Source organism: Trachemys scripta, chromosome 22 (assembly GCF_013100865.1).
Source record: "Trachemys scripta elegans isolate TJP31775 chromosome 22, CAS_Tse_1.0, whole genome shotgun sequence".
Classification (NCBI taxonomy): Eukaryota; Metazoa; Chordata; order Testudines; family Emydidae; genus Trachemys; species Trachemys scripta.
The window spans coordinates 14,238,817-14,265,619 of record NC_048319.1 but is presented as its reverse complement, the minus strand read 5'-3'; the positions used below and the strand labels follow the sequence as shown (position 1 = coordinate 14,265,619).

Genomic DNA, 26,803 nt, shown 5'->3' with positions numbered 1-26,803 from the left:
CTCAGCTGCCAACCTGTGCCCCAGCATGCTGGCTGCCGGCCCCGCGTCCAGGGCTCTGCGTGGGGGACACGGCGCAGCCAGGATCCCAGGTGCGTGGGACAGCAGCAGAGCCTAATGGTTAAACATTTAACTGGTACAATTTTAAAAGTTTAAATGTTTACTTTTTTTAACCGCTATTTACATCGTTACACTCGACCAGATAGATGGGGGAAGAAACACTTCACACACCAGGCAAATGGCCCTGAGCTTTCTGACCTTTATGTGAAGCGACAGCTCCTCCCATGACCATAGTCCTTGAGTTTTGAGGGCACCACGGTGCACTCCCCAGCCGAGGTTGGACGCATCCGACACCAGGGAAACTGTGGGCCATGGAGCCATGAATGGAACCCCTTCCATCACCGGATTCGGGTTGCACCACCATTGGAGGGAGGTGAGTAACTGGGCCAGGATCATGAGGAACCCCTCCAAGGGGTGTCTGGCTGTGGAATGACAACCACATTTGAAGGGACTTCAGCCGCAGTCTTTGATGCTGGAGTATGTAGGTGCACGCAGCCATGTGCCCTAGGGGTCTGAAACAGACCTGAGCTGTGGTGACTGGGTGTGCGATGACTTGGGCAATCAGATCTGACATTGCTCTGAACCTGGCTTGTGGTAAGAACTTCTGGCTTGGGTAAAGTCGAGGACTGCTCCGATGAACTCTATCCTCTGAGCAGGGACCAATGTTGATTTTTGTTTGTTTATCAACAGGCCCAGGGCATGACAAGTGGCTTGCAACACCTCGATACTGCACTGCACCTGCTTGTGGGAGCAACCCTTAATGTGCCAGTCATCCAGCCAGGGATCGATCTGGACCCCCTGATGTCTGAGGTAAGCTGCAACCACTGCCATGCACTTTCTAAACACTCCTGGTGCTGTTACTAGGCCGAATGGGAGCACTGCGAACTGGTAATGTGTCTGACCGACCACAAAACGTAGAAATCTCTTGTGTCCGGAAAATTTTGAGATGTGAAAGTAAGTGTCTTTTAGGTCGAGGATGGCATACCAGTCTCCAGGATCCAGGGAGGGGATGATGGAGGCCAGGGAGACCATGCGAAACGTCAACTTCTTGAGATATTTGTTGAGGTCTCGCAGGTCCAGGATGGCCATAGCCCTCCTTTGGCCTTCAAAATGGGAAAGTACCGGGAGTAAAAACCTTTCCCTCTTCATTCTGCTGGAACTGCCTCCACGGCGCCCAGACACAGGAGGGCTTGCATCTTCTAGGTGAGCAATTGCTCGTGAGATGGGTCCCTGAGAAGGGACGGGGAAGGGTGTTGGAAGGGGGGATAGAACCAAATTGGAGGATATACCCCGCTGCCACTGTATTGAGGACCTAGCGGTCTGTAGTTATGGAGGTCCAAGCAGGAAGGAAAGATAACAAATGATGGGAAAATAAAGGGTGAGACAGATCCTGGTTGCAGCCTGGGAGGTCGCCCTCGAACGTCCCCTCACAATGATTGCCTGTTTTTGTGAGGGGCACGGCTCGAGCCCAAATGCGGCCCCACTGCAGGTGACTGGCCTTGGCAATGCCTATATCCCCATCTCTTTCTGCAGTACGGTTCCACTCTGGTCTGGCCCATGAACCTCTGCATTTGCTGAGGTTTAAATCTCTTTCTAGCATGGGCCAGAATGTACAGGCCCAGCGAGCAAAGAGTGGCCCTCGAGTCTTTTAGGCCGTGTAATCTGCTGTCCGTTTGTTCAGCAAACAGGGCCGAGCCGTTGAACGGGAGGTCCTGAATGGACTGTTGGACTTCTGCCAACAGACTGGATGATTGAAGACATTATGCCCTTCTCATGGCCACCACAGAGGCCATCGCTCTGGCTGCAGAGTCTGCCGCATCTGAGGTGGCCTGGAGGGAGACTCTTGCAATTGCCCTGCCCTCCTCTAGTATGGCATCGAACTTCCATTTGGTGTCCTGCGGGAGTGAATCAGCAAACTTGGCCATGGCCTGCCATATACTGAAGTGATACCTGCCGAGCAGAGCCTGGTGGTTTGCGATGCGAAGCTGTAGGCTGGCTGTTGAATAAATTTTCCTGCCCTACAGATCAAGTCGTTCGGCATCTTGATTTTTTTGAGTAGATCTGGGCTGCCCCTGCCTGTCGCGCTCGTTGGCAGCCGCAACCACCAGAGACCCGGGAGAGGGCTGTGTATATAGGTACTCAAACCCCTTTGCAGAAATGTAGTATTTGCACTCTGCCCTCTTAGAAATGGGTGGCAGGGATGATGGGGTCTACCCAGGGCCGGTGCAACCACTAGGCGAACTAGGTGGCTGCCTAGGGTACCAAGTGGTTGGGGGCACCAAAAAGCATGCTGAGGGGAGGTGGTGGAGTGGAGGTGAGCTGGGGTAGGCGGGAGCGGGGGGGCATGTAGGGGAACCGCTCCCCGCCCCAGCTCATCTCCGCTCCGCCTTCTCCCCTGAGCACGCCACTCCCGCTCTAATTCTCCTCTCCTCCCAGGCTTGCCACGCCAATCAGGTGTTTGGCACGGCAAGCCTGGAGACGGGAGAAGTGGAGCGGTGCTGGCGTGCTCAGGGGAGAAGGCAGAGCAGAGGTGAGCTGGGGCGGGGAGCTGCTACAGTGGGGGCTGCCCAGGCGGAGGGGAGGCGGGGGGGCGCTGCAGGGCGCTGCCGCGGGGGGGCTCCCCGGGTGGGGGGGGCACCGCAGGGCTGGGAGCTGCCGCAGGGGGGGGCTCTCTGGCTCTTCCCCATGGCCCCGCCCCTGCTCCGCCCCAACCCCACCTCTTCCCACCCCCACCCCCGCTCTGCCCCAGCCCTGCCCTCACTCCCCTGAAGATTGCAGCCAGGCCCGACCCTGCACTCACTGCATGGTAAGTGGAGCGACCTGGCCCCAGCCGCAAGTGCTGGGGGGGCGGTTCCCTCCTCCCCCCAAGCCTGGGAGCCAGGGGAGCAGAGCAGGCTGGGGCCCCAGGCCTCCGTGGGGGATGGGGGGCTGACTACTTCCTGGGAAGTGGAATGACCCGACCCCAGCCTGTTCCGCTCCCCTGGCTCCCAGGCTTGGGGGGAGGGGGAACCACCCCCCTGCACTCGCATTCAGCACGGTTGGGAGCCAGGGGAGCGGAGCAGGCTGGGGCTGGGTCACTCCCTTTCCCACAGGAAGTGGCCAGCCCCACTCCCCCCCGTAGGCCTGGGACCAGCCCCCCCATCCTGTGGAGGCCTGGGACGGGGCCCCACACAGCCCCCCTGCAGAGGCCTGGGCTGTGTAGGGCACCAAAATAGCTAGGGCGGCCCTGGCTCCCTGGGCCGGAGGGGGGACGCAAGGTGGAAGTTTCGTCTAGGGCACGAAATATCCTTGCACCGGCCCTGGGTCTGCCACAGGGCTTTTACGATTTTTTACTACCCCATCATGCACGGATAGAGCCACCTTTTCCGGGGCTGCTGCCGCAAGACATCAAATACGGAGTCCGTGGGTTCGGACATCTCCTCCGCCTGCAGTCCCAGGTTGGCTGCCACCCGTTTAAGCAGCTCCTGGTGGGCTTTGACGTCGTCCTGAGGCACAGTCTGCAATGGGCCAGCTACTGCCTCATCAGGCAATGAGGCGGCAGCGGCCAGCCCAGGAAGAGGGGCGGGGAACCCCCACTGCCTGGGGAACCACGTCCACTGGAGGAAGTAGCTCTTGGGTCCCTTGGACTGATGTGACATCCGAGCCCGTGGCCGGTCGACACACTAAGGTTGAAGGTTCTTCCAGTGCCCCTGAGACTGAGCGCTGGGCCTGAGGTCCCCCAGCCTAGGGAACTGCCCATGTGTTATAGACTTGCCAGGGCCCAGGCCACTGACCCTGCGGCCGCATGCCTGGGAAGAACCCGCTTGCTGGGCAGGTGGCAGTTGGTCCCTTGGGGGCCATCAATTCCTTACTCTCATAGCCCAAGGAGGAACAGTCTTCCTCTGATGACCATGGTGGCGCCACCATAGGGTAGGCTTCCCCACTATGTCTGGCGGTCTTGTGCCTGCCAATTGGGCAGTGGTATCGGGACCCCGCTGAGCTATGTCGCATATCCGGCAATCAGCAGCACTACTCATATGCCTGGTAATAATCTGGAGAACGACGCCACCTGCTTCAGGAATGGTGCGCAGGCTCCAGTGACCGGGATCAGGAGCGCAGAGATTGTCTATGACGCTCCGGTGACTGACGTCTGGATTCCGGTGACCAGCAATGGTCCGGTGACCGGCGATGGGGCTCCGGTGACTGTGCCCGGGGCTGTGGAAACCAGTCTCTCTCCAAAGAGCGGTGTTGAGACTCCAGGTGGGGCTCTGGTGAGCGACGCCTGTGAACCAGGGAGTGGCACCTTTCAGGTGACCGCTGCCGGAGTTCTGGGGACCGGTGGCGCACCTCTGTGGCCCAGTCCCGCAGATCTGGTGATCGATGTGTGGATCCCGGAGATTGGTGCCTGGAGCTCGGCGATCGCCGGGAACCTGCTGAGTAGCCGCGGGTCTGCAATCTGGTCCTGGCAAGTGGGCCCGGGTACGGTGCCACGGGGGTGACTTCTGCAGGGGTGCCATTGAGGGCTTTCCCTCAGAAACGGGTGGGCAGGAGGGGTCCTTAAGCCTTTCTTCCTGAGGAATAGGCAGCACTGGGAGAGAGAAGATGTCTTTTGCTGCTTAAAAGGCTTCTGGGGTGGACGGAACCATGAGGTACCACACGCCTCTACCACTCCCTGGGGTAGGAGGCAGGTTGCGGGATGGACTAAGCCCAATAGGCGAGGCTGCCACCTGGCTACACGCCTGTGATGGTGAGATGGCCCAATTCGGTCCAGGCTCCTCTTTTCCCTTATCTTTACCCTTACGGAACCCTGCGGAGTGTCCCTTCCTTGTGCCTTTTGTCCCGTACCGGTGACAAGGACTGAGGTCGCGAGGCAGCCAGTGTTGGGGACACACTTCTTGTCGATGCCAAAGTACTGGCACCGAGTCCAGATGTGCAGGCTCCGAGGGTGGTGCAATAGCAGACCTCATGAGGAGTGCATGGAGCCTGATGTGTCTCTCCTTTCTGGTCCAAAGCTTGAATCCTTTATAAATACAGCACTTTTCACGAATGTGGGACTCACCCAGACATTCAAACAACCAAGATGTGGATCTTTGATTGGCATAGGTTTCTTACAGTGATTGCACAGCTTGAATCCCGGGGAGCGGCTCAGTCCCTCGGGGGACTATGAATAACTAAATACACTAACACCTGTCTACAGCTATTTACACAATAAAAGTTCAAACAACTACTGAAAAAGAGCAACTTGATAGAGCAAGGGGAGCCGCGGGGCACTGGCGGTAAGAAGGAACTGAGGGAGGGACGGGGCTGGCAGTGCCCCTTATACCAGTGCATACGCGCGCCCCTCTAGAGGGTGCCAGAGCCGGTCCCCTACGGATACCAATGAGGAAAAAACTTCCAGCACCGGTGCATGTGGCGAGCACACACACCTACAATGGAAGAAGAAATGACTGCTCTGCTACAAGAGAGACTTACTGTTAGAATTTTTCAAGTGAGAAGAGGAAGGCAGGTCTCCTCCAGCTTGGCTGGAGTCTGACTTTTAAACAGACCACTTTGTGGCCCCTGGCCATTTTCTCAGAGCTTTTAAGAAATCCTTTTGATAGCTTCCTACTGGAATTTCAGTGACCCCAGCTGATCTCCAAGAGGAGTCCCGCAAACCATTCTAAAGGCTAGTGCTCCTTTTCCCTCTTCGCCATAACAGTGCTGCTCTTGGACAGAGCCTGACTATACCTCACTGATATCTTTTATAGAGCCTTTGACCAGGCTGACAGGAGTGCAGATTCCTATGCTCTTTGGGTGGCTCAGACAATATTTTATCCACAGTATTGTTTTTACCATAGTGCCAAGATTCGGGGATTTTTATTTGAAAACAGGAAGACAAAGAACAGCTGGGCTTCTTACTCCTCTCCCCATGCTCGCTAACCACTCCGGTCCCCATGCTAATGTCAGGCTTGGTCTGTCCACTTCTACATCCCACACTGCACACACTACACCAAAAGGGCATGTTGCCCTAATGTCCATCTGCAGACGTTCCTGATGATGTGCAGTGAGTTAGCATGCATGGGCAGAAACTCGTTTTCAAGTGTCATTGACCTCAGCAGGTTACATTTTAAACTTTCATTCATTTGTATTTAATGGGAACAACCAAATATTTGCCCCTTGGCAGCTATGGAGGAAGTGCAGACACAGCCATGACTGAGCTCTGGGAACATAAACCATCCTCCTGGGATACTCTGCTTTGAATTCCTGTAACTGAGAAACCCCTTTAAATGTAACAGGGCCCTGGGCTCAGGTACTGGGTGGCACTTGGCATCTATTGCATGTTGCTGTTTACTCACCAGTGTCCAAAGGACGTAGATAGTAAAAAGTGCAATAGTAAGTGCTATCAGTCCGATGGCTTCCAGCCGGCTGTTGAATTGCAAGTGATCCTGGGCACCACGAAGACACAGCCAGCCCGAGATTGCCGCCAGGGGAGTAATGAACAGAAAACACACCATGTCACAGAAGAGGGTCCTCTTCTCATTACGAGGGCCAGGATCCTTCAGCCACTACAGGAAGAAGAGGAAAGAGGTGATTAGGCAGTGGCACAAGAGCTAATACATACGCATGTGGGGGAGCGAAATAAGAGGCTATAGTGTGTTTGGCTTCTCATTATTTGCATCCTATAAATGCTCCTGGTGCTTTATAACAATAACCCACAAGGCCTCATAAAAACTGGTTAAAAATGCAGAGCATGTTTTTTTAAACACTAACCAAGCATACGGGAGGTGCTAACACATCTGCATGGGCAGAGGGGAACACCTGGCTAAGAGCGCTCAAAGCAGGCTGCTGCTGGCAGACAAGGCATCGTAGACGCTGAGTGCCGATCTTGCTAAGCGATGCTTACTGTAATCGTACAATGCAAATGGGCCAGCCTGACAGTTTGTGCAGGATTCATTGCTTTAGCAGCGAGGATTCATCTCTTGTATTAAGAAGTTTTGTTTTAGGCCTGCAATCCAATCTAGCTGGCTCTGGGACCTGGGCAGGGAGCTGAGAGGAAGCAGGAGTTCCTGTTCACTCTGCCAGCAGGAGACATTTCTTTCACTGAATTAGAGAGAACAAATACATCCTCCAAAGGTGCTGAATCTGAGTGATATCAAACATGCCACAACAGTCAAATCAGAGTAGAGCTGGTTAGAAAATTTCTGACAAAACCACGGACAGTTTGATTTTGCTGAAGGTTGGATGGAATTCGGGCAGGGCTCTGATGGAAACCTACCTGGTTTTCTGCCAACTTGCCCACCTGGGTCCTCTGTAGCGTGCCTGGTGGGCTGTTGGGGACCCTGGGCTCCCAGGTTCACAGCCACCAGCCGGACAGCCCGGAGGTGGGGCACCATTCCCATCTGGAGAATCTAAACATTTTTGGGTTTTGTTCCTAATTAAACCAAATTTCGAAATCCTCCGTGAAATGGAATCGCCTTTCTAAAATGGAGAGATCTCCAAGACTTCGCTTCACCTTGGGCCTCTCCTAGGCCCTGCAGTCCAGTGCCCCCACCGATGCTTACCCAGACCCTTCTGTCTAGGGGATGATTAACTCAAAATAAGATATTCTCGATGCTGTCATCGCCTCAGAGGTGGCAAACGGAGGGGTGGGGGGAGGGGGGAGGAGAGAGAGAGAGAATCCCTGCTGAATTAACTAAGTAGGAAATCAGGATGAGAAAAAAAATCAGCACGCAGGATGTGGACTGAAAGCCTCTTGCCTGAACAGGGCAGGCTGGCTGCTGAGCATCAGAAAACCAAGTACAGTCAGGGGAAGGCGACTCAGACCCACCTTCTCTTATAGCGCATCCTGTGTCAAAAGCTCTGACTCAGCTGTAAAATGATCCTGTTTACTAGGGAAACCTTCCCCCCAAGGGACTCGACTACTCTTTCCCCCAGTCTCAGCCCAGCCACATAGGCCGGGGAAGGGATTTTGCTATTTGCTCAAATAAACTTGTGGGCAAAGGAGCTGAAATCTTTGTTTCACCCTGACAAAGTTCAAAGTCAATGGCATTTCCATTGTGTGAGGAGCCATTGGCAGCTGCTTTGCACAATCGTCTGGAAGACACTGTCAAAGCAAGGGCTACGGGCCACAAGACACTCACCAGCCAGATGCTCTTTGTCAGGACATTCTCCCTTCTTTACAGACTTGCTCCCTTTCTCCCTCTGTGCATTTGGTGATGCAGTGATTCCCCCCCACAATGAACCCTTGCTCTGTGTTACGAGGGTGAGCCTCTGTAAATGTTCTCTTTCTAGTGTACCAATCAGAAGGTAGGAAGCTGTTTTAGTAAGAACCCAGCTCTTTCTCTCCCTCCAGACAGAGGGTGCTGACATCTCATTATTTGTTTCTTGCAGAATGGTCTTGATTTAGTAAAAGTGCTGGTTAATTTTTATGCTGGACACCAAGTTTTACAACAGGAGTTGCTCTCTTCCGAGGATTATACTATATTTAACCTTCTTTGAAGAAAAAAAAGAAAAGAAAAGAAGGAAGGAATCTGTAGGTGCTAGCCATACCCAAGGTTTCTATGGTGAGGTGTAATGCAGACCAAGCTTTTGGTTTCTTGCTTGGTCCATGCTCCAGAACTGTTGGGTTTCTTCTCATTCAAAAAATGATTAAACAGACAACAAAACAAGAGACCAAACTAACAGATAGAGCACCACAGAGAGAGAGTCACAGTCCCGGGAAGGGAAGACACGCCAAGAGAGCCAGTGGCCATCCAGGCATAAGAACCGTACCAGAGAGAATTGCAGTGGGGTGAGTTCCATGGTAGGGTCACTGGGAATAAGAGAGTCCCAAAAACCAGTTATGTTGTAGGTGACTGTATAATTAAACACTGCAGGGTTATGGCAGCTTAAGCGAACGTAATCTCTGTCTCAGTGGGAGCTCCTTCCACAATGGATTCCCTGGGTACCCACTGCTGCAGAGGCAGACTGAGGTGACACCCCACGTGTACAGGCTGAGGACCTTGCAAACAGGGCTGGTGATTTGCTCAGAGAAGGGGAAATGAGAGTGGAATTAATACAACAGAGCCACTTAAACCGACAGCTGCTTAGAGAAGTGGTTTGCACTAATCCATTTATGTCTCTGTTCTGAAGTAGTGGTTTAAGAGGATTACGGCTCAATAGCCCACTCCTCACCCTGTCCATCACCACCACCCTGCAGGCCATCAGACACCCACGTGCTGCCGAGTTAGGGGAGGGCTGGTTGGAGGGGTCCTGGCACATCTCTTGGGCACTGGCATTGGTCAGAGAGCGGAGCCCCAGAAGCAGGCCTTTGTTCTGCCCTCTTGGAGCAGCTGTGCTACTGCTCTGGGCCGTGCGATAGCAGTGAGCCACAGCTCTCTGTCCCCTCCCTCTCATTGCTCGAGTACTCCGCCTGCAGCATGGCTACTCCCTCCACCTGGGCACTGCTTGGCCAGGCTCCGGCAGTGACACACACATTCTTCCCTCTTCCTGGAGTATTTTGTTCCACACCACGCTAGAGAAAGTGGGATCCTGCTCATTGCCCTCCTCCTTCGCAGTATGCTTCACTGGGCCATACTGCAGCCACTGGCTTCCTTCAACACATTCCTTCACTGAGTGGCACCAAGCAATGCTCCAAGCCGCATTCCTATCATGTGGGTCTGGGTATTCCACTAGAGGAGACTGCAGTTTTGTTTCAATTCCAGCTGAGGGCATTTCCGCCTACTGGGGAGGGAGTAGCCATGCTGCAGGCGGAGTACTCGAGCAATGAGAGGGAGGGGACAGAGAGCTGTGGCTCACTGCTATCGCACGGCCCAGAGCAGTAGCACAGCTGCTCCAAGAGGGCAGAACAAAGGCCTGCTTCTGGGGCTCCGCTCTCTGACCAATGCCAGTGCCCAAGAGATGTGCCAGGACCCCTCCAACCAGCCCTCCCCTAACTCGGCAGCACATGGGTGTCTGATGGCCTGCAGGGTGGTGGTGATGGACAGGGTGAGGAGTGGGCTATTGAGCCGTAATCCTCTTAAACCACTTCTGAAGAAAAGAGACATAAATGGATTAGTGCAAACCACTTCTCTAAGCAGCTGTCGGTTTAAGTGGCTCTGTTGTATTAATTCCACTCTCATTTCCCCTTCTCTGAGCAAATCACCAGCCCTGTTTGCAAGGTCCTCAGCCTGTACACGTGGGGTGTCACCTCAGTCTGCCTCTGCAGCAATAGGTACCCAGGGAATCCATTGCGGAAGGAGCTCCCATGGGAAACATGGGTTACACTAGAGATGCTAGGTAGGGTGGAGACAGGCCATGAAGGGCACTGAATGTGAAGACAAGCAGTTTATGTTTGATATGACAGAGAAGGGGAAGACAATGGACGGATGCAAAAGGAGGAGAGACATAACCAAAGCAACAGTCTAGGAGAATGATCTTTGCAGCAGCATTCTGAAAGATATGAATGAGGCAAGATAGCATTTATCAAGGCCAGAGAAAAAGATGTTGCAATAGTCAAGATCACAGGGTATGTCTATACAGCAAAGAAAAGCCAGCGACTGGCCCGTGACAGCCGACTTGGGTGTGCAGGACTCTCATTGCTGTGTAGACTTAGAATCATAGGGTTAGAAGGGACCACAACTAGGGTGACCAGATGTCCCGATTTTATAGGGACAGTCCCGATTTTGGGGTCTTTTTCTTATATAGGCTCCTATTACCCTCCACCCCATCCCGATTTTTCACACTTGCTGTCTGGTCACCCTAACCACAATGGTCATCTAGTCTAAACCCCTTCCGAGATGCAGGATTTCTTGTGTCTAAACCATGCAAGGCAGATGGCTCCAGCCTCCTTTTGAAAACCGCCAGTGAAGGAGCGTCCACAGCCTCCCGAGGCATCTGTTCCATTGCCCTACTGTTCTGACAGGTAGGAAGCTTTCCCTGAGATTTAATCTAAATCTGCTGGGCTGTAGTTTGAACCTGTTGCCTCTTGTCCTGCCCTCTGTGGCAAAAGAGAAGAACGTTTCTCCATCTTTTTTATGGCAGCCTGTCACAAAAGACAGCTATCATGTCCCCCCTCCCTCTCCTCTTTTCCAAACTAAACATACCCACTTCCTTCAGCCTTTGCTCGTATGGCTGCATTCCATCCCTTTGATCATATTGGTTGCTCACCTCTGGATCCTTTCCAATTTCTCCACATCCTTTCTATACATTGGTGACCAAAATTGGACACATACTTCAGCTGAAGCCTAACCAGCACCAAGTAGAGCGGTACGATCACCTCCCGTGACTTTCATGCTATGCCTCTGTTCATGCAACTAAAATTGCATTTGCTTTTTTTTTTTTTTTTTTTTTTTTTTTGCAACAGCATCAAACTGCTGATTCATGTTGAGGTTGTGATTCACCACAACTCCCAGATCCTTCTCAACAGTGCTACTGCCAAGCCAGTTATCCCCACTCTGTATTGGTGCATTTGTTTTTTCTTCTCTAAGTGTAGCACCTTACATTTGTTGAATTTCATTTTGTTGTCTATAGCTCAGTTCTCCAATTTATCAAGAACGCTTTGTATTTTAGATCAATCCTCCAAAGTGCTGGCAGCCCCGCCCAGCTTTGTGTCATCTGCAAACTTGATCAAGATGCTTTCTGTTCCTACATCCAGGTCTTTAATAAAGATGTTAAATAACATCGGACCCCGAACAGATCCCCATAGAACCGCACCTGAGACCTCCCTCCAATATGACATCATTCCATTAATAGTTACTCCTTGTTTGCAGTTTTTTAACTAGTTATGCATCCACCTAATGGTAGTTCTGCCAAGCTCACATTTCTCCAGCTTACTTATCAGAATGTCATATAGGACTGTGTCAAAAGCCTTGCTGAAGTCCACATTCCCCCATTCTCCAAACCAGTTACCCTGTCAAGGAAAGAAATCAAGCTGGTTTGGCATGATTTGTTCTTGGTAAATCCATACTGGCTGCTAGTGATTACCCCCTTCATTTCCCAGGTATTCACAAATGTAAAGTTTTATGCATTGCTCTAGTACAGGGTTTCTCAAACTGTGGGTCAGGACCCCAAAGTGGGTCGCGATCCCATTTTAACGGAATCGCCAAGGCGGGTGTTAGACTTGCTGGGGCCTAGGGCCCAAACCCAAACCCAAGCCCCACCGCCCGGGGCTGAAGCCAAACCCAAAGTCCCACTGGCTCGGGGCTGAAGCCTGAGAGCTTCAGCTCTGGGAAGGGGGGCTAAGGTTACATGCCCCCTGCCCAGGGCAGAAGCCCTTGGGCTTTAGCTTTGGCCCTCTCCAGCACACAGGGCGCCAGGGCTGGGGTGGGCTTAGGTCTCCCCTCCTGGGGTCATGTAGTAATTTCTGTTGTCAGAAGGGGGTTCACGGTGCAAGAAGTTTGAGAACTGCTGCTCTAGTAGCTTCAAAGTCAGACTGACTGGTCTATAGGTCCCTGGCTCCTCCTTTTCCCCCTTTTTAAAGATGGGCACTGTGTTAGCCCTCCTCCAGTCTTCCAAGACCTCTCTTGGAAGGGCTCAGGCTGGAGCCCAAGCTCTTGGACCCTTCCATCCCGCAAGACCTAGAGCCCAGGCTCCAGCCTGAGCCCAGAAGTCTACACAACAATGAAACAGCCCTGCACCCCTCCCAAGCCCTGAGAGCCTGAGTGGGATAGCACAAGCCAGCTGTGGGTGTCTAGTTGCTGTGTAGACATACCCCAAGATGATGAGTGTTTGGGTCAGATGGAGGGGAAAGACCAGTGGCACTGGAACAGGGAGGGGCTGGAGGGCAGGGAGGGGCTTGGCCCATCCTCTTTTAACCAGAGTGGACATTGCCTCCTTCCCCTCCTCTTCACCCCAAGGCCGCACCCCCTGGCCAGGCCAGCAGCTGGTGGAGCCCAGCCTGGGAGCCTGGGCAGTTGTGGGAGTCGCAGGGACACCCAATTGGGGGGGGTAGGGTCTAAATCAGCCCCTTGCCCATGTCCCTGCCTCCCAGGCTCCCTGCCCAGCCTTGGGCAGGTGCAGGATCCAGACACTGATTCCCCACAGCTGCCCACATAGCTCTTATCCCGACCCAGTTTCGGCCAAGGGGCAGGGCCTCAGAGCTGCAGCCAGGCTATGGTAAGAGCCACACAAGCAGCTGTGGGGAGCTGCAGGAGACCCTCCACCTGCTCATGGTGTGGGGAGCCCGAGCAGCCTCCCCAGCCCATGTCCCCATCCCGGGCAGGTGGAGGGTCCACACCGTGGCCCCCTATAGCTGCCCCTGTGGCTCTTACCATGGCTGGCTGCAGCTCTGAGGCCCTGCCCCTCGGCCAAAACTGGGTCGGGATAAGAGCTGTGGGGAGCCTGTGCCCCTCCACCTGGGTACAGAGCCTGGGGGGCAGGGACAGGGGGCTGCTTTTGGCCCCACCCTGGGCAGACTCCTCATCTCCTCTTAGCTTCCAGCTTGGCTGGGGGCAGGGCCTCGGGGAAGGGGCAGGGGTGGGACCACAGGGGGTGCCCATTGGTCCCCCCACTTTTTGGAACGCTCTGCCGCCCTTGGGAAAGGCTGTATCTTAGAGATATTATGAAGAAAGAATCAGCAAGCTTTAGATGTAACCTGGGTGTGAGGATCTAGAGAGAGGTCTGAGTCAAAGATGACACCCAGGTTAGAGGTCTGAGTGACAGGCAGGATGGTGGGTTTTTTTTTGTTTTTGTTTTTGTTTTTTTAAAACAGTGATCAAGAAAGGAGAGACTGGGGAGTGGTGGGGAGATTAGATGGTCTGTTTTAGCCATGTTGAGCTTGAATGATGGCTAAACATTCAGGAGATATCAGTGAGAGACTGAGATTTGGGTTTGGACAGAAGGAGACAGGTCTTACGTAGAGAGGTAGATTTGCATATCATCAGCATAGAGATGGTAACTGAATTTGTATTGGTGGATGAGATTGTCCAGAGATAAGGTGTAGAGAGAAGAGAAGGGGACCAAGGACAGAGCCCGGTTGCATCCCCCCTAGAAAGTTGTGATGGTGGTGAGGAGAAGATGACGTGATTCACAGATTGCAAGGCCAGAAGGGACCATTATGATCATCTAGTCTAATCTCTTGTACAGCACAGGCCAAAGAATGTCCCCAAAATAATTCCTAGAGAAGATCTTTAAGAAAAACATCCAATCTTGATTTAAAAATTGGCAGTAATGGAGGATCCAACATGATCTTTGGCAGGTTGTTCCAATGGTTAATTACTCTGTTAAAAATCCTTAAAAGGATGTTTCAGAGGACACACTAAAGGAGCAGCAAGAGGCAGAAGGAGCACTAGGAGAGGACAGAGTCACAGAAGCCATGTGAGAACAAGATTTCAAGAAGAGGAGCATGGCTGACGGTGTCATAGTCAGTGGACAGGTCAAGGAGGATGAGGATGAAGTACTGGTTCTGAACTTTAGCTTGGAAGTGATTATCATAGATTTTTGGTAAGAGCTATTTCAGTGGAACAGATTGGAGAGGAATTGGAAGAGAGGCAACAATTATCAAGTGTGTTCAAAGGGCTTAGAGATGAAAGGGAGAAGGAAGATGGAGAGGTAAGTAGGGTCAAGCGAGAGATTTTTGTTTTGTTTTTTGGGAGAGACTAAAGCATGCTTGTATTGTGAGGGGAAAGAGGCAGAAGAGAGAGAGAGGCCCAGGAGGAGAGTAAGGGGGTGGATAAGAATGGGTGCAAGGATGATCAGGAGATGGGATGGGAGAGGTCACTGGGGCAAGTGGAGGGACTAGAGGAGGACAGCAGACAAGAAACATCGGCATCTGTGGAGGATGACTGAATTGTAGGACAGGAAGGTCACATTGTATTTTGTTAATTTTCTCTTGGAAGAAGTCAGCAAGAACTGGAAAGAAACATGGCAGAGAACCAGAGGAGGAGGCTGCAGTGTTTCCAAACCTCACTGGAAGCTACTGACATTAAAAAGAAAATAAGAGAATGTAAAATCCTCCACCTGTTGTTACAGTTCCAGTACAGCGCTCCCACTTGGCCTGTTGAGGGGATTCAGCTGCTGGATCCCAGGGTGTTTTAAGCTTTCAGAGTCTCAGCAGAGTCCCAGTACTGCCCCTGTCTTGAGATCTCTAGGCACAATCGGGGTGCAGAACCTCTCTCTAGCACCCTCTCCTGAGAACTGTGCCAAGTGGCCCATTGCCCAGCCCTGGACCAGTGATGAGCGTTCAGACCCCCCCCCCCATAGTTTAAACACATCGTCTTCTAGAGTTTCAGCCATGTGGGTATTCTGGGTCTTTAAGGGGCACATGGCAGGTATAATGCATGAAATGCACAGCCACTCTGCACAGGAATCTACTACTGTCCTTTAATCACATGAGAAATGCACCAATCTGTACAAAAATAAACTGCCTGCATTTCTCTGCCTCCTTTTCCTTACCGCTCCAGAACATTCATTGGGCTGGGGCCAGAGTCGGCTGGGGCAACCAGGATCCTCTGCTGCAGTGCATGGCTTGTGTTTTCAAACATGGAGCCTTCTCTCCCCAGCCCACCTTCTCTGACCTTGGCTGATCTGTCCCCTTCCTCTCTCCTGCCCAAAACTCCCTGCATGGCTCTGTCTTCCCCCTGTGATTCCTTTATAAACCCCTGCTTTATCACCTCTGTCTGCTTTGTTTGGGAGCTGTCCACTGATGTCAGCCCCCAGCAGACAAGCCGCAGGAAGTGGCTTTTCCCTGAATAGGAGGCTGCCGGATTCTAAGGACCTACCACTGTGCCAGGTCTGAGGAAGGACTGCTTAAAGCAGGGGTGGGCAAACTACAGCCTGGGGACCGCATCTAGCCCTTCAGACATTTTAATCTGGCCCTCGAGCTCCTGCCGGGGAGCAGGGTCGGGGGCTTGCTCCATGTGGCTCCTGGAAGCAGCGGCACGTTCCCCCTCCAGCTCCTATGCGTAGGGGCAGCCAGGGGGCTCCGCACGCTGCTTCTGCCCCTAGCACCGCCCCCGTAGCTCCTATTGACCAGCGAACGGGGCCAATGGGAGCTGTACGGGCGGCGCCTGCAGACAGGGCAGCGTGTAGAGCCACCTGGCATGCCTCCATGTAGGAGGCGGAAGGGGGACATGCCGCTGCTTCCAGGAGCTGCTTGAGGTAAGCCTCGCCTGGAGCCTGCACCCCTGACTCCCCTTCCGTGCCCCAACCCCTTGCCCCAGCCCTGATCCCCCTCTCGGCCTCCAAACCAGTCGATCCCACCCTCCTGAACCCCAGAGCCTGCATCCGCAGCTGGAGCTCTCACCCCCCCCACCCGCACCCCAACACCCTGCCCCAGCCTGAAGCCCCCTCCTGTACCCTGAACTCCTCATTTCTGGCTCCACCCCAGAGCCCGCACTCCCAGCTGGAGCCCTCACCTCCTTCCGCACCCCAACCCCCAATTTCGTGAGCATTTATGGCCCATCATACAATTTCCATACCCAGATATGGCCCTCGGGCCAAAAAGTTTGCCCATCCCCTGGGTTAAAGCCTTGTCAGCAGTGGGGGACACACAGACAGAGGCACTCCACGATACAGCAATTTCATAGCTCCACAACACTGAACAGAATTTATCAGTTGCAGAGATTCCCCAAATCACCACCGTTGGCAGGCCCATGCAACACACTGCAACTGGAGCAGAAAGGGGAATGAAACCGCAAGACAAACTCATTTAAAAACGTTAAAAATACTGAGATTCATGCAAAACCACTGACCTTCATAAAATAACTAAATTAGGTGAATCTGATCAGTTAACAGGACTAATTAGAGACTGAATTATTTGTAGTATAACTGATAACCAAAGTCAAAGTAAGATTATTTCAAAGTTAAGTTAATTTCTTGCAAAGTACAGCAGATAATTGCAGGGTGTGTGAAAACTGTGCTTCCTAACCGTTTGCATACAGTGAAAAAAAAATCAGAGTGCATTTAATTTAAAATGGATGCTATGGCATAAAGACAGAATGGAAAGGTACACAAACTGCAAACCCAGATTTGTATGTAACAAACATGGAAGCAAGTCCAACATGGTGCAAAGTGACCAGTCCAAAGGTTACAGTGTCATGAATGCAATAAAAGCAATCATTTTGCAGTGAAATAGAAGAACATACAATAATAGATATACAGCTGGAGGACAAAACTTATGATGATGATACAGAAACAGAGCTCGTTTTTGGATCGCTTCATACATTTCAACGCAAGGATTTACAAGAGATTAGTTTGCAATGTTGTAAATACGTGAACAAGGTATGAATGTCAAAATATTGGGTGACTGGCAAGAGAAAAACTTTTTGGAATTTAAAATGGTTATTGAAACACACATATTGAAATATTTGGATTTAACAAAGACCCTAAGACCTTAGTTGGGCTGGGGAAAGACCAGAGATGGTTCAGGGTGGATTTTATCACCCAAACATGATACCTTTAGGTAGCGGTTTTTAGTAAAGTTATGGCCCTTCAGCATGAGTCACAAAAGCGTGTGCCCATTCTCTCACTGGCCCTGACCTTCACATGATTTCTCTCTCTAGGTTCTTAGATAACATGTGCTGCTCTTTCAGTTGGACTGATCTGTCATTGGGCTTGTTAACAGCTGCTGCTGTGAAGTCAACAGCACATCTGCCAAACCCAGGAACGAGAGTAGGAAATCAGTTCAGACACCAGTTTTGTTCCCCCTGGAAACCTTGATTACTCGGGCCTGGTCTACATTACGAGTTTAGGTTGAATTTAGCAGCGTTAAATCGAATTAAGCCTGGACACGTCCACACGACAAAGCCCTTTTTTTCCAACTTAAAGGGCCCTTTAAATCGGTTTCTTTACTCCACCTCCAACGAGGGGATTAGCGCTGAAATCGGCCTTTGCGGGTCGGAACTGGGATAGTGTGGATGGAATTCGACGGTATTGGCCTCCGGGAGCTATCCCAGAGTGCTTCATTGTGACCACTCTGGACAGCGCTCTCAACTCAGATGCACTGACCAGGTAGACAGGAAAAGCCCCGTGAACTTTTGAATTTAATTTCCTGTTTGCCCAGCATGGAGAGCACAGGTGACCATGATGGAGTCCCAGGATCGCAAAAGAGCTCCAGCATGGACCGAACAGGAGGTACGGGGTCTGCTCGCCATATGGGGAGACGAATCAGTGCTAGCTGAACTCCGCAGCAGTAAACGAAATGGCAAAATATTAGAAAAAGTCTCAAAAGCCACGAAGGACAGAGACCATAACAGGGACGCACAGCAGTGCCGTGTGAAAATTAAGGAGTTAAGGCAAGCCTACCACAAAGCCAGAAAGGCAAACGGAAGGTCCGGGACAGAGCCGCAGACATGCTGCTTCTACGTGGAGCTGCATGCCATGCTAGAGAGTGCAGTCACCACTACCCCAACCCTGTGCTTTGACTCCATTGATGGAGAATCACCAACAGTGAAGCGGGTTCGGGATACGAGGAAGATGATGATGAAGACACTGAAGATAGCTCACAGCAAAGAAGCGGAGAAACCGGTTTCCCCAACAGCCAGGATATGTTTATCACCCTGGACCTGGAGCCAGTAACCCCCGAACTCACCCAAGGCGTGCTCCCAGACGCTGAGGGCGCACAAGCGACCTCTGGTGAGTGTACCTTTGTAAATATTACCCATGATTTAAAAGCAAGCGTGTTTAATGATTAATTTGCCCTGGCAATCACGGCCAGTACAGCTACTGGAAAAGTCTGTTAACGTGTATGGGGATGGAGTGGAAATCCTCCAGGGACATCTCCAGGAAGCTCTCCTTCATGTACTCCCAAAGCCTTTGAAAAAGGTTTCTGCGGAGGGCTGCTTTATCCCGTCCGCCATGGTAGGACACTTTACCACGCCAGGCCAGTAGCACGTAGTCTGGAATCATTGCCTAACAAAGCATGGCAGCGTATGGTCTCGGTGTTTGCTGGCATGCAGACAACATCCATTCCTTATCTCTCTTTGTTATCCTATGGAGAGTGATATCATTCACGGTCACCTGGTTGAAATGGGGTGATTTTATTAAGGGGACATTCAGAGGTGCCTGTTCCTGCTCAGCTGAACAGAAATATTCCCCGCTGTTAGCCACGCGGTGGAGGGGGGAGGGGTGAAGTGATCATCCCAGAGAATTGGGTGTGTGTGGGGGGGAGGTGGGTTAGTTGGGTTTGTGCTGCATGTTAACCTGGAAACTGCAGCCCCTCCTTTTACATTACAAACCCATTTTAAATGGCCAACCCAATGGGTGCTTGCTATGGGAAATGAGGGCGCTGCTGTTTGAAACCATTCCCACATGTTATGAAGGTTAAAAAAGCCAAAAGACTGTGGCTTACATGGCTGCCTGCAAGCCGAATTCTGTTGCTTGGCACTGCGTGAGTGATCTCTCACACCAAACCAGCGGGCCCTCAATATAAGAGAAAAAATGCGACCTTGTAACGAAAGCACATGTGCTGTGTAATGTGAACAGCAAAATTTAACGTGAAAGAATGTACCCGTTGTTCTCTAAAATGTGTCTTTTTAACCACTTCTCCCTTCTCCTCCACCAGCTGCAAATGTTTCTCCTTTGCAGAGGCTAGTGAAGATTAGAAGGAGAAAACGGTGGACTCGGGATGATACGTTCTTGAGCTCCAGATGTCCTCCCACGCTGACAGAGCACAGCAGAATGCGTGGAGGCAGTCAATGTCAGAGTGCAGAAAAGCACAATATGAATGAGAGGAGAGGTGGCGGGCTGAATCGCAGGCTGAAGAGAGCAAGTGGCGGGCTGAAGAGGATAGGTGGCATCAGATTGCCGACAGAAGGCAAGAGTCGATGCTCCGGCTGCTGGAGCATCAAACTGATATGCTCCAGCGTATGGTTGAGCTGCAGGAAAGGCAGCAGGAGCAGAGACCGCCGCTACAGCCCGTGTAACCAACAGCCCTCCTCCCCAAGTTCCATAACCTCCTCACCCAGACACCCAAGAATGTGGTGGGGGGGGCCTCTGGCCACCCAGCCACTCCACCCCAGATGATTGCCCAAGCATCAGAAGGCTGGCCTTCAATAAGAGTTAAAGTTTTAAAGTTTTAAACTGCAGTGTGTCCTTGTCCTTCACTCCTCCCCCACCCCTCCCGGGCTACCTTGGCAGTTATCCCCCTAGTTGTGTGATGAATTAATAAAGAATGCATGAATGTGAAGTAACAATGACTTTATTGCCTCTGCAAGCGGTGCTCGAAGGGGGGAGGGGAGGGTGGTTAGCTTACAGGGAAGTATAGTGAATCGGGGGGGGGGGGGGGGAGGGTGGTTATCAAGGAGAAACAAACAGAAGTTTCACACCGTAGCCTGGCCAGTCACAAAACTGGTTTTCAAAGCTTCTCTGATGCGCACTGCACCCTACTGTACTCTTCTAACTGCCCTCGTCTCTAACTGCGCATAATCAGCGGCCAGGCGATTTGCCTCAACCTCCCACCCCACCATAAATGTCTCCCCCTTACTCTCACAGATATTGTGGAGCACACAGCAAGCAGCAATAACAATGGGGATATTGGTTTCGCTGAGGTCTATCCGAGTCAGTAAACTGCGCCAGCGCGCTTTTAAACGTCCAAATGCACATTCTACCACCATTCTGCACTTGCTCAGCCTATAGTTGAACAGGTCCTGACTACTGTCCAGGCTGCCTGTGTACGGCTTCATGAGCCATGGTATTAAGGGGTAGGCTGGGTCCCCAAGGATAACTATAGGCATTTCAACATCCCCAACGGTTATTTTCTGGTCCGGGAAGAAAGTCCCTTCCTCCAGCTTTTGAAACAGACCAGAGTTCCTGAAGATGCGAGCATCATGTACCTTTCCCGGCCATCCCACGTTGATGTTAGTGAAACGTCCCTTGTGATCCACCAGGGCTTGCAGCAGCATTGAGAAGTACCCTTTTTGGTTTATGTACTCGGTGGCTTGGTGCTCCAGTGACAAGATAAGGATATGGGTTCCATCTATCGCCCCACCACAGTTAGGGAATCCCATTGCAGCAAAGCCATCCACTATGACCTGCATGTTTCCCAGAGTCACTACCCTTGATATCAGCAGGTCTTTGATTGGGTTGGCTACTTGAATCACAGCAGCCCCCACAGTAGATTTGCCCACTTCAAATTGATTCCCGACTGACCGATAGCTGTCTGGTGTTGCAAGATTCCACAGGGCTATTGCCACTCGCTTCTCAACTGTGAGGGCTGCTCTCATCCTGGTATTCTGGCAGTTCAGGGCAGGGGAAAGCAAGTCACAAAGTTCCATGAAAGTGCTCTTATGCATGCGAAAGTTTCGCATCCACTGGGAATCATCCCACACACTGCAACACGATGCGGTCCCACCAGTCTATGCTTGTTTCTCGGGCCCAGAATCAGCGTTCCACGGCATGAGCCTGCCCCAGTAACACCATTGCTGGGGCCTGTACTTTGTGAGAGGTCTATGTCCATGTCAATTTCTTCATCACTTTCATCGCCGTGCTGCAATCACCTCCTCGCCTGGTTTTGCTTTGGCATTTCTGGCTCTGCATATACTCCAGGACAATGCGCGTGGTGTTCACAGTGCTCATAATTGCCATGGTGATCTGAGCGGGCTCCATGATCCCAGTGCTATGGCGTTTGGGCTGAAAAAAGGCGCGAAACTATTGTCTGACAGAGGGAGGGAGGGGTGAGTGACGACATGGCTTACAGGGAATTAAAATCAACAAAGGTGGATGTGCATCTGGGAGAAACACAAACAACTGTCTCACAGAATGGCCCCCCCAAAGATTGGACTCAAAACCCTGGGTTTAGCAGACCGTTGATTTCACGGAGGAAGGGGGAAGCAAATGAATACAGAACAAATCTGCTCCATCTATCTTTTACATCTTAGGCTGGCAGCAGACGATGCAGCATGACTGATAGCCATCGGCATCTTCTGGGTGCTTGGCAGAAGATTCTGCATTATGATTGCTAGCCATCATCATCAAGACAGTGCAGTAGGACTGCCGGCAGGACTGAGTCTCCAGGAGACAAAACATGTCTGCTCAGGTGCCTCTGACCGAACTCACTGAGGAGTACAACGATGATGGATACCACTCGTAATACACCATCTACTGCCAAAAGGCAAGGAGCTGCTGCTGTATAACAATGCAATCCCACGTCTGCCAGCACCCAGATGACATATGGTGACGGTGAGCTGAGCTGAGTGGGCTCCATGCTTGCCGTGGTATGTTGTCTGCACAGGTAACCCAGGAAAAAAGGCACGAAACGATTGTCTGCCATTGCTCTCATGGGGGGGGGGAGGAGAGAGCCTGACGACATGTACCCAGAGTCCCACGCAACACTGTTTTTGCCTCATCAGGCAGTGGGATCTCAACCCAGAATTCCAATGGGTGGCGGAGACTGCGGGAACTGTGGGATAGCTACCCACAGTGCAACGCTCTGGAAGTCGATGCTAGCCTCAGTACTGTGGACGCGGTCCGCCAACTTAATGCACTTAGAGCATTTTATGTGGGGACACACACAATCGACTGTATAAAACAGATTTCTATAAAACCGGCTTCTATAAATTCGATCTAATTTCGTAGTGTAGACATACCCTCAGTGCAGATCAGCATTACCAAGAGCACGAGCTTCCCAATGACAGGAGTGAGTTGTTATATTTAGGCAGCACATACAACTGCTGGGAGCTTTTGGGGCTGCAACTTGTACCAAAGGAGACTGGAAATTATCCATTCCTGGATCAGGATGCTGGCAGCCAATGGCAGTCTCTCACTGACTCAGGTATCGACTGGGTGGCATGTCCTATTAATAAGCAGGTAGCTAGGCACAGTTTCTAGTTAGCCCATTTACAACATTGCAGCAGAGGACAGGAAAGGGTTAAAATGATTTAAAATGTTTAAATTAATAGTTAAAATAAAGAGGAGCGAATTAGCCCTATAAATAGCCTCCAACAGGAAACCAGCAAAGGGCTCCAAACTAGGGATGTAAATATTATTTTAAAAAGTTAACCATTTAAAGGATTAAAATTATATCGTTTAATCAGCAACAGAGGGTCCTGTCATGCTTGCATCTGAAGAAGTGAGGTTCTTACCCACGAAAACTTATGCTCCCAATACTTCTGTTAGTCTCAAAGGTGCCACAGGACCCTCTGTTGCTTTTTACAGATTCAGACTAACACGGCTACCCCTCTGATCATTTAATCAGTTAACTGCCAGGGCTGGGGTCGCTCTGGCTGCCTGGCCACTGGTCAGCGTGGCTGGGGTTAACAGTTAGGGGGGTTAACCGGTAAGACTAATGCTTACCAGTTAACCGGTTAACCATTTACTATTTTACATTCCTACACCAAACACAAGAGAAATCACAGACAGTTACACACTCAGTGACAATCTGAGAGCCAGGAAGGGCAAATGGGCAAATGGGGAAAACAGACAAAACTTAAAACCATTTACAAAAAGAGAAAAAATAGGTATCAAAGGATTTTGGTGGATCCTTTCCACCTTGCCCCCCCCAACCCCCCAGCCAGAAAAGGGGAGAGCGACACAGGGAGGGGTGAATGCAGAGGGAAGTACCAAAGCATTTAACAGACCACTCAGTGCTTTGGCAGTAAGCAGCAGCCAGAGAGATTAATGAAGTCAATGCAGAACAGTGATATTTTCCCAGAAAAGGCAGCCCGTGTCAATAGAAACAGAGACCCAGCAGCATCTTGAAAAACAGCCCCTAGGGAGAAAGGAAGCGTAGACTCAGCAATGAATGACTCAGCTCACATAGTTCTGCCTGAAGGTCTAAAAGAGAGAGCTTCTACAGCTGTCACAGTGCGTCCCAAAAGAGCAAACGGACTCCACGAGCAGCAGATATAGAAACAGACTAACTGATGTACTGGGTTACTACAACTGATCAGACCGAAGACTTCTTTTGTTCATAAGCAGCAAACCTCTGGAATGAAGGAGTTTCCTAGTTATTGCAAAATCTCTCTGAACACCTGAAATATGAGATGTGTTTTCTAAGATGAATCCTACGGCGTAATTATGCCTTTTGTTTGCACTTGACATGGTTTTACTAAAGTAGCAACATCTGGTTCAAAGTAATTCTCTGCACTTTTACTTCTTATAGTCAGGGGTCTATTCTTAAAGGCTCTAAAGACTGAAAGCCCTTGAACAACACTGGCTGGAAACCAGTATGCTCAGATCACAACTATAATCATACAAAACACTATGTTTAAAGATCACTCATGTAGCAAAGGCAAGCAAACATTAGGAAATGCCAGAATTAAGATGGCCCCTACAACCTTAATTCACTCCCACTCTGTGTATATGTATTAAGATATAGCGTGTGATCATGTAATTGAAATCTTTCTTCCACAGAACCCCTGCCTCATTTAGGGCATAGGCCAGATGCTGTTCACTTAATGAGAAGGTATTCAATATTTTGTTTTATCATCATTTTTCAATGTGTGATTCCAGGGCTTCTATCTGTACACTATTCAAATCCTGCTCTGAACAGACAATTATTAATTTCCTCAAGGGCTTTTTCATGGTGCTCCTCACTACAGTATTTGAGGGATTCACAAATATTAATCTAGTTACTTTCGCAACACTCCTGGGAGATGATTGGATATTATCTCCATTTTACAGATCAACTGAGGCACAGAGAGGTGAAAAGTTTTGGGTGTCCAATTTGAGATGCTTAGAACCCGATTCTTCATAGTTCTTAGCATCATACAGCTCTGTATATGTTCAAAGCCCAGCTCCCGTTGATTTCAGTTGCAGCTGTGAGCACTCAGCACTTCAGCAAATCAGACCACAAGGTTCCAAGTCAGGCACGCAGAAAACTAGGAGAACACAATTGGTGATCCACTGGTGAAAAATCTGGTTGAAGTGACTTGCCCAGCATTGCACAGGAACTCTGTGACAGAGGCAGGGATAGAATCCAATTCTCCAGGGCAGCATTCGACTGCTTAAACCATGAGACCATCCTTTCTCTTCCTGCAATCCTCTGCCTCATTCACTGCATACTTTCCAATACTCAACTGTGGCCTGGGCATAGTGGTTCCTCCCTCTTTGGTGAGGGGTAGGCCTTTAGTTTTGGACAGGTCTCTTGCCTGTCCCAGTTCTGCAAACAGCAACATTTTCCAACTTCTGCAACAAATAAACAAGGTAGAGGACCTATACACAGCCAACAGGCTCCTTCATTATCCAACCCTGATTCACTCACCAGAGCAAGTCCTTCCTGTGCACTCAGTGAAGTGGGGCATGCGGAAAAAAAACAGTATGTGATCATGTAATTAAAGACTAAATCATAATGGTAAGAGGGAAAACAGCACAATGAAGATAATGGATTTCAAGGAGGCAGACTTTAGCAAACTCAGGGAGTTGGTAGGTAAGATCCCATGGGAAGCAAGTCTAAGGGGAAAAACAGTTCAAGAGAGTTGGCAGTTTTTCAAAGAGAAATTATTAAGGGCACAAGAGCAAACTATCCCACCGTGTAGGAAAGATGGGAAGTATGACAAGAGACCACCCTGGCTTAACCAGGAGATCTTCAGTGAGCTGAAACTCTGAAAAAGAGTCCCACAAAAAGTGAAAACTAGGTCAAATTACAAAGGATGAATATAAATAAATACCACAAGTATTTAGGGATAAAATTAGAAAGGCCAAGGCACAAAACAAGATTAAACTAGCTAGATACATAAAAGGGTAACAAGCAAACATTCTACAAATACATTAGAAGCAAGAGGAAGACCATGGACAGGATAGGCCCGCTGCTCAATGAGGGGGGGAATAACAATAACAGAAAATGTGGAAATGGCAGAGGTGCTAAATGACTTTTTTGTTTTGGCTTTCCCCCCCAAAAGGTTAGTAGTGATTGGACATCTAATATAGTAAATGCCAGTGAAAATGTGGTAGGCTCAGAGGCTAAAATAGGGAAAGAACAAGTTAAAAATTACTTAGACAAACTAGATGTCTTCAAAGTCACCAGGGCCTGATGAAATACATCAAAGGGTACGTCTATACGACCCGTTAGATCGTGTTCGATGTATCAGGGATCAATTTATCATGTCTCGTCTAGACGCGATAAATCGATCCCCGAATCGACGCCTGTACTCCATCTTGGCAGGAGAGTAAGCGGAGTTGACGGGGGAGCCGTGGTGGTTGACTTGTCGCCGTGAGGACGGCCAGGTAAGTCGAACTAAGATACTGCGACTTCAGCTACGCTAGTGTAGTCCAGGCCCTAGAATACTCAAGAAGCTAAACAAGGAGATATCTGAGCCATTAGTGATTATCTTTGGAATCTCTCCTGTCTTCCATGAGTTTTCAGAGGACTGGAAAAGGGCAACTATAGCGCCAGTCTATAAAAAGGGAAATAAGGACAACCTGGGGAATTACGGACCAGTCAGTTTAACTTCTATACTTGGAAAGATAATGGAGCAAATAATTAAGCAATCAGTTTGCAGACACCTAGAAGATAATAAGGTGATAAGTAACAGCATGGATTTGTCAAGAACAAATCATGTCAAAGAGGAAGTGGATGAGTCATTCTACAAGCAGGTAACAAGATTAGCTAACACACATGAGCAAATATTAATGGGACATTTTAACTTCCCTTATATCTGTTGGAAGACTATTACAGCAAATATGTCCTGCAAATTCTGAAAATGTGAAGGAAACAAGTAGAGGGTCATCCATTGTGGTTCTGGTTTTGATGAACAGGGACAAATTAGTTGCAAATGTGAAGGTGGTCAGGAATTTGGGAAGAAGTGATCATGCTCTGATGAATTCAAGATCCTATGGAAAGGAGAGAAAGCTACAGATGCAGGCATTATATACTGACACATGGAGAGCAGGGAGTTACTTCACAAGTGGAGAACCAGTGTTGACAAGGCCAATT

At 50.3% G+C, this 26,803-nt stretch overlaps 1 protein-coding gene across 6 annotated transcripts in view; it reads right to left on the bottom strand.

Moving 5' to 3' along the window:
- MARCHF2 (membrane associated ring-CH-type finger 2) overlaps positions 1-26,803 on the bottom strand; it is a 69,227-nt gene that overhangs the window by 4,494 nt on the left and 37,930 nt on the right. For all 6 annotated transcript variants that reach the window (XM_034754928.1, XM_034754931.1, XM_034754932.1 and 3 more), the window contains one exon: positions 6,372-6,581. In XM_034754928.1, coding sequence (XP_034610819.1) covers positions 6,372-6,581 — 210 coding nt within the window. The remainder of the gene's footprint in view (positions 1-6,371; positions 6,582-26,803) is intronic.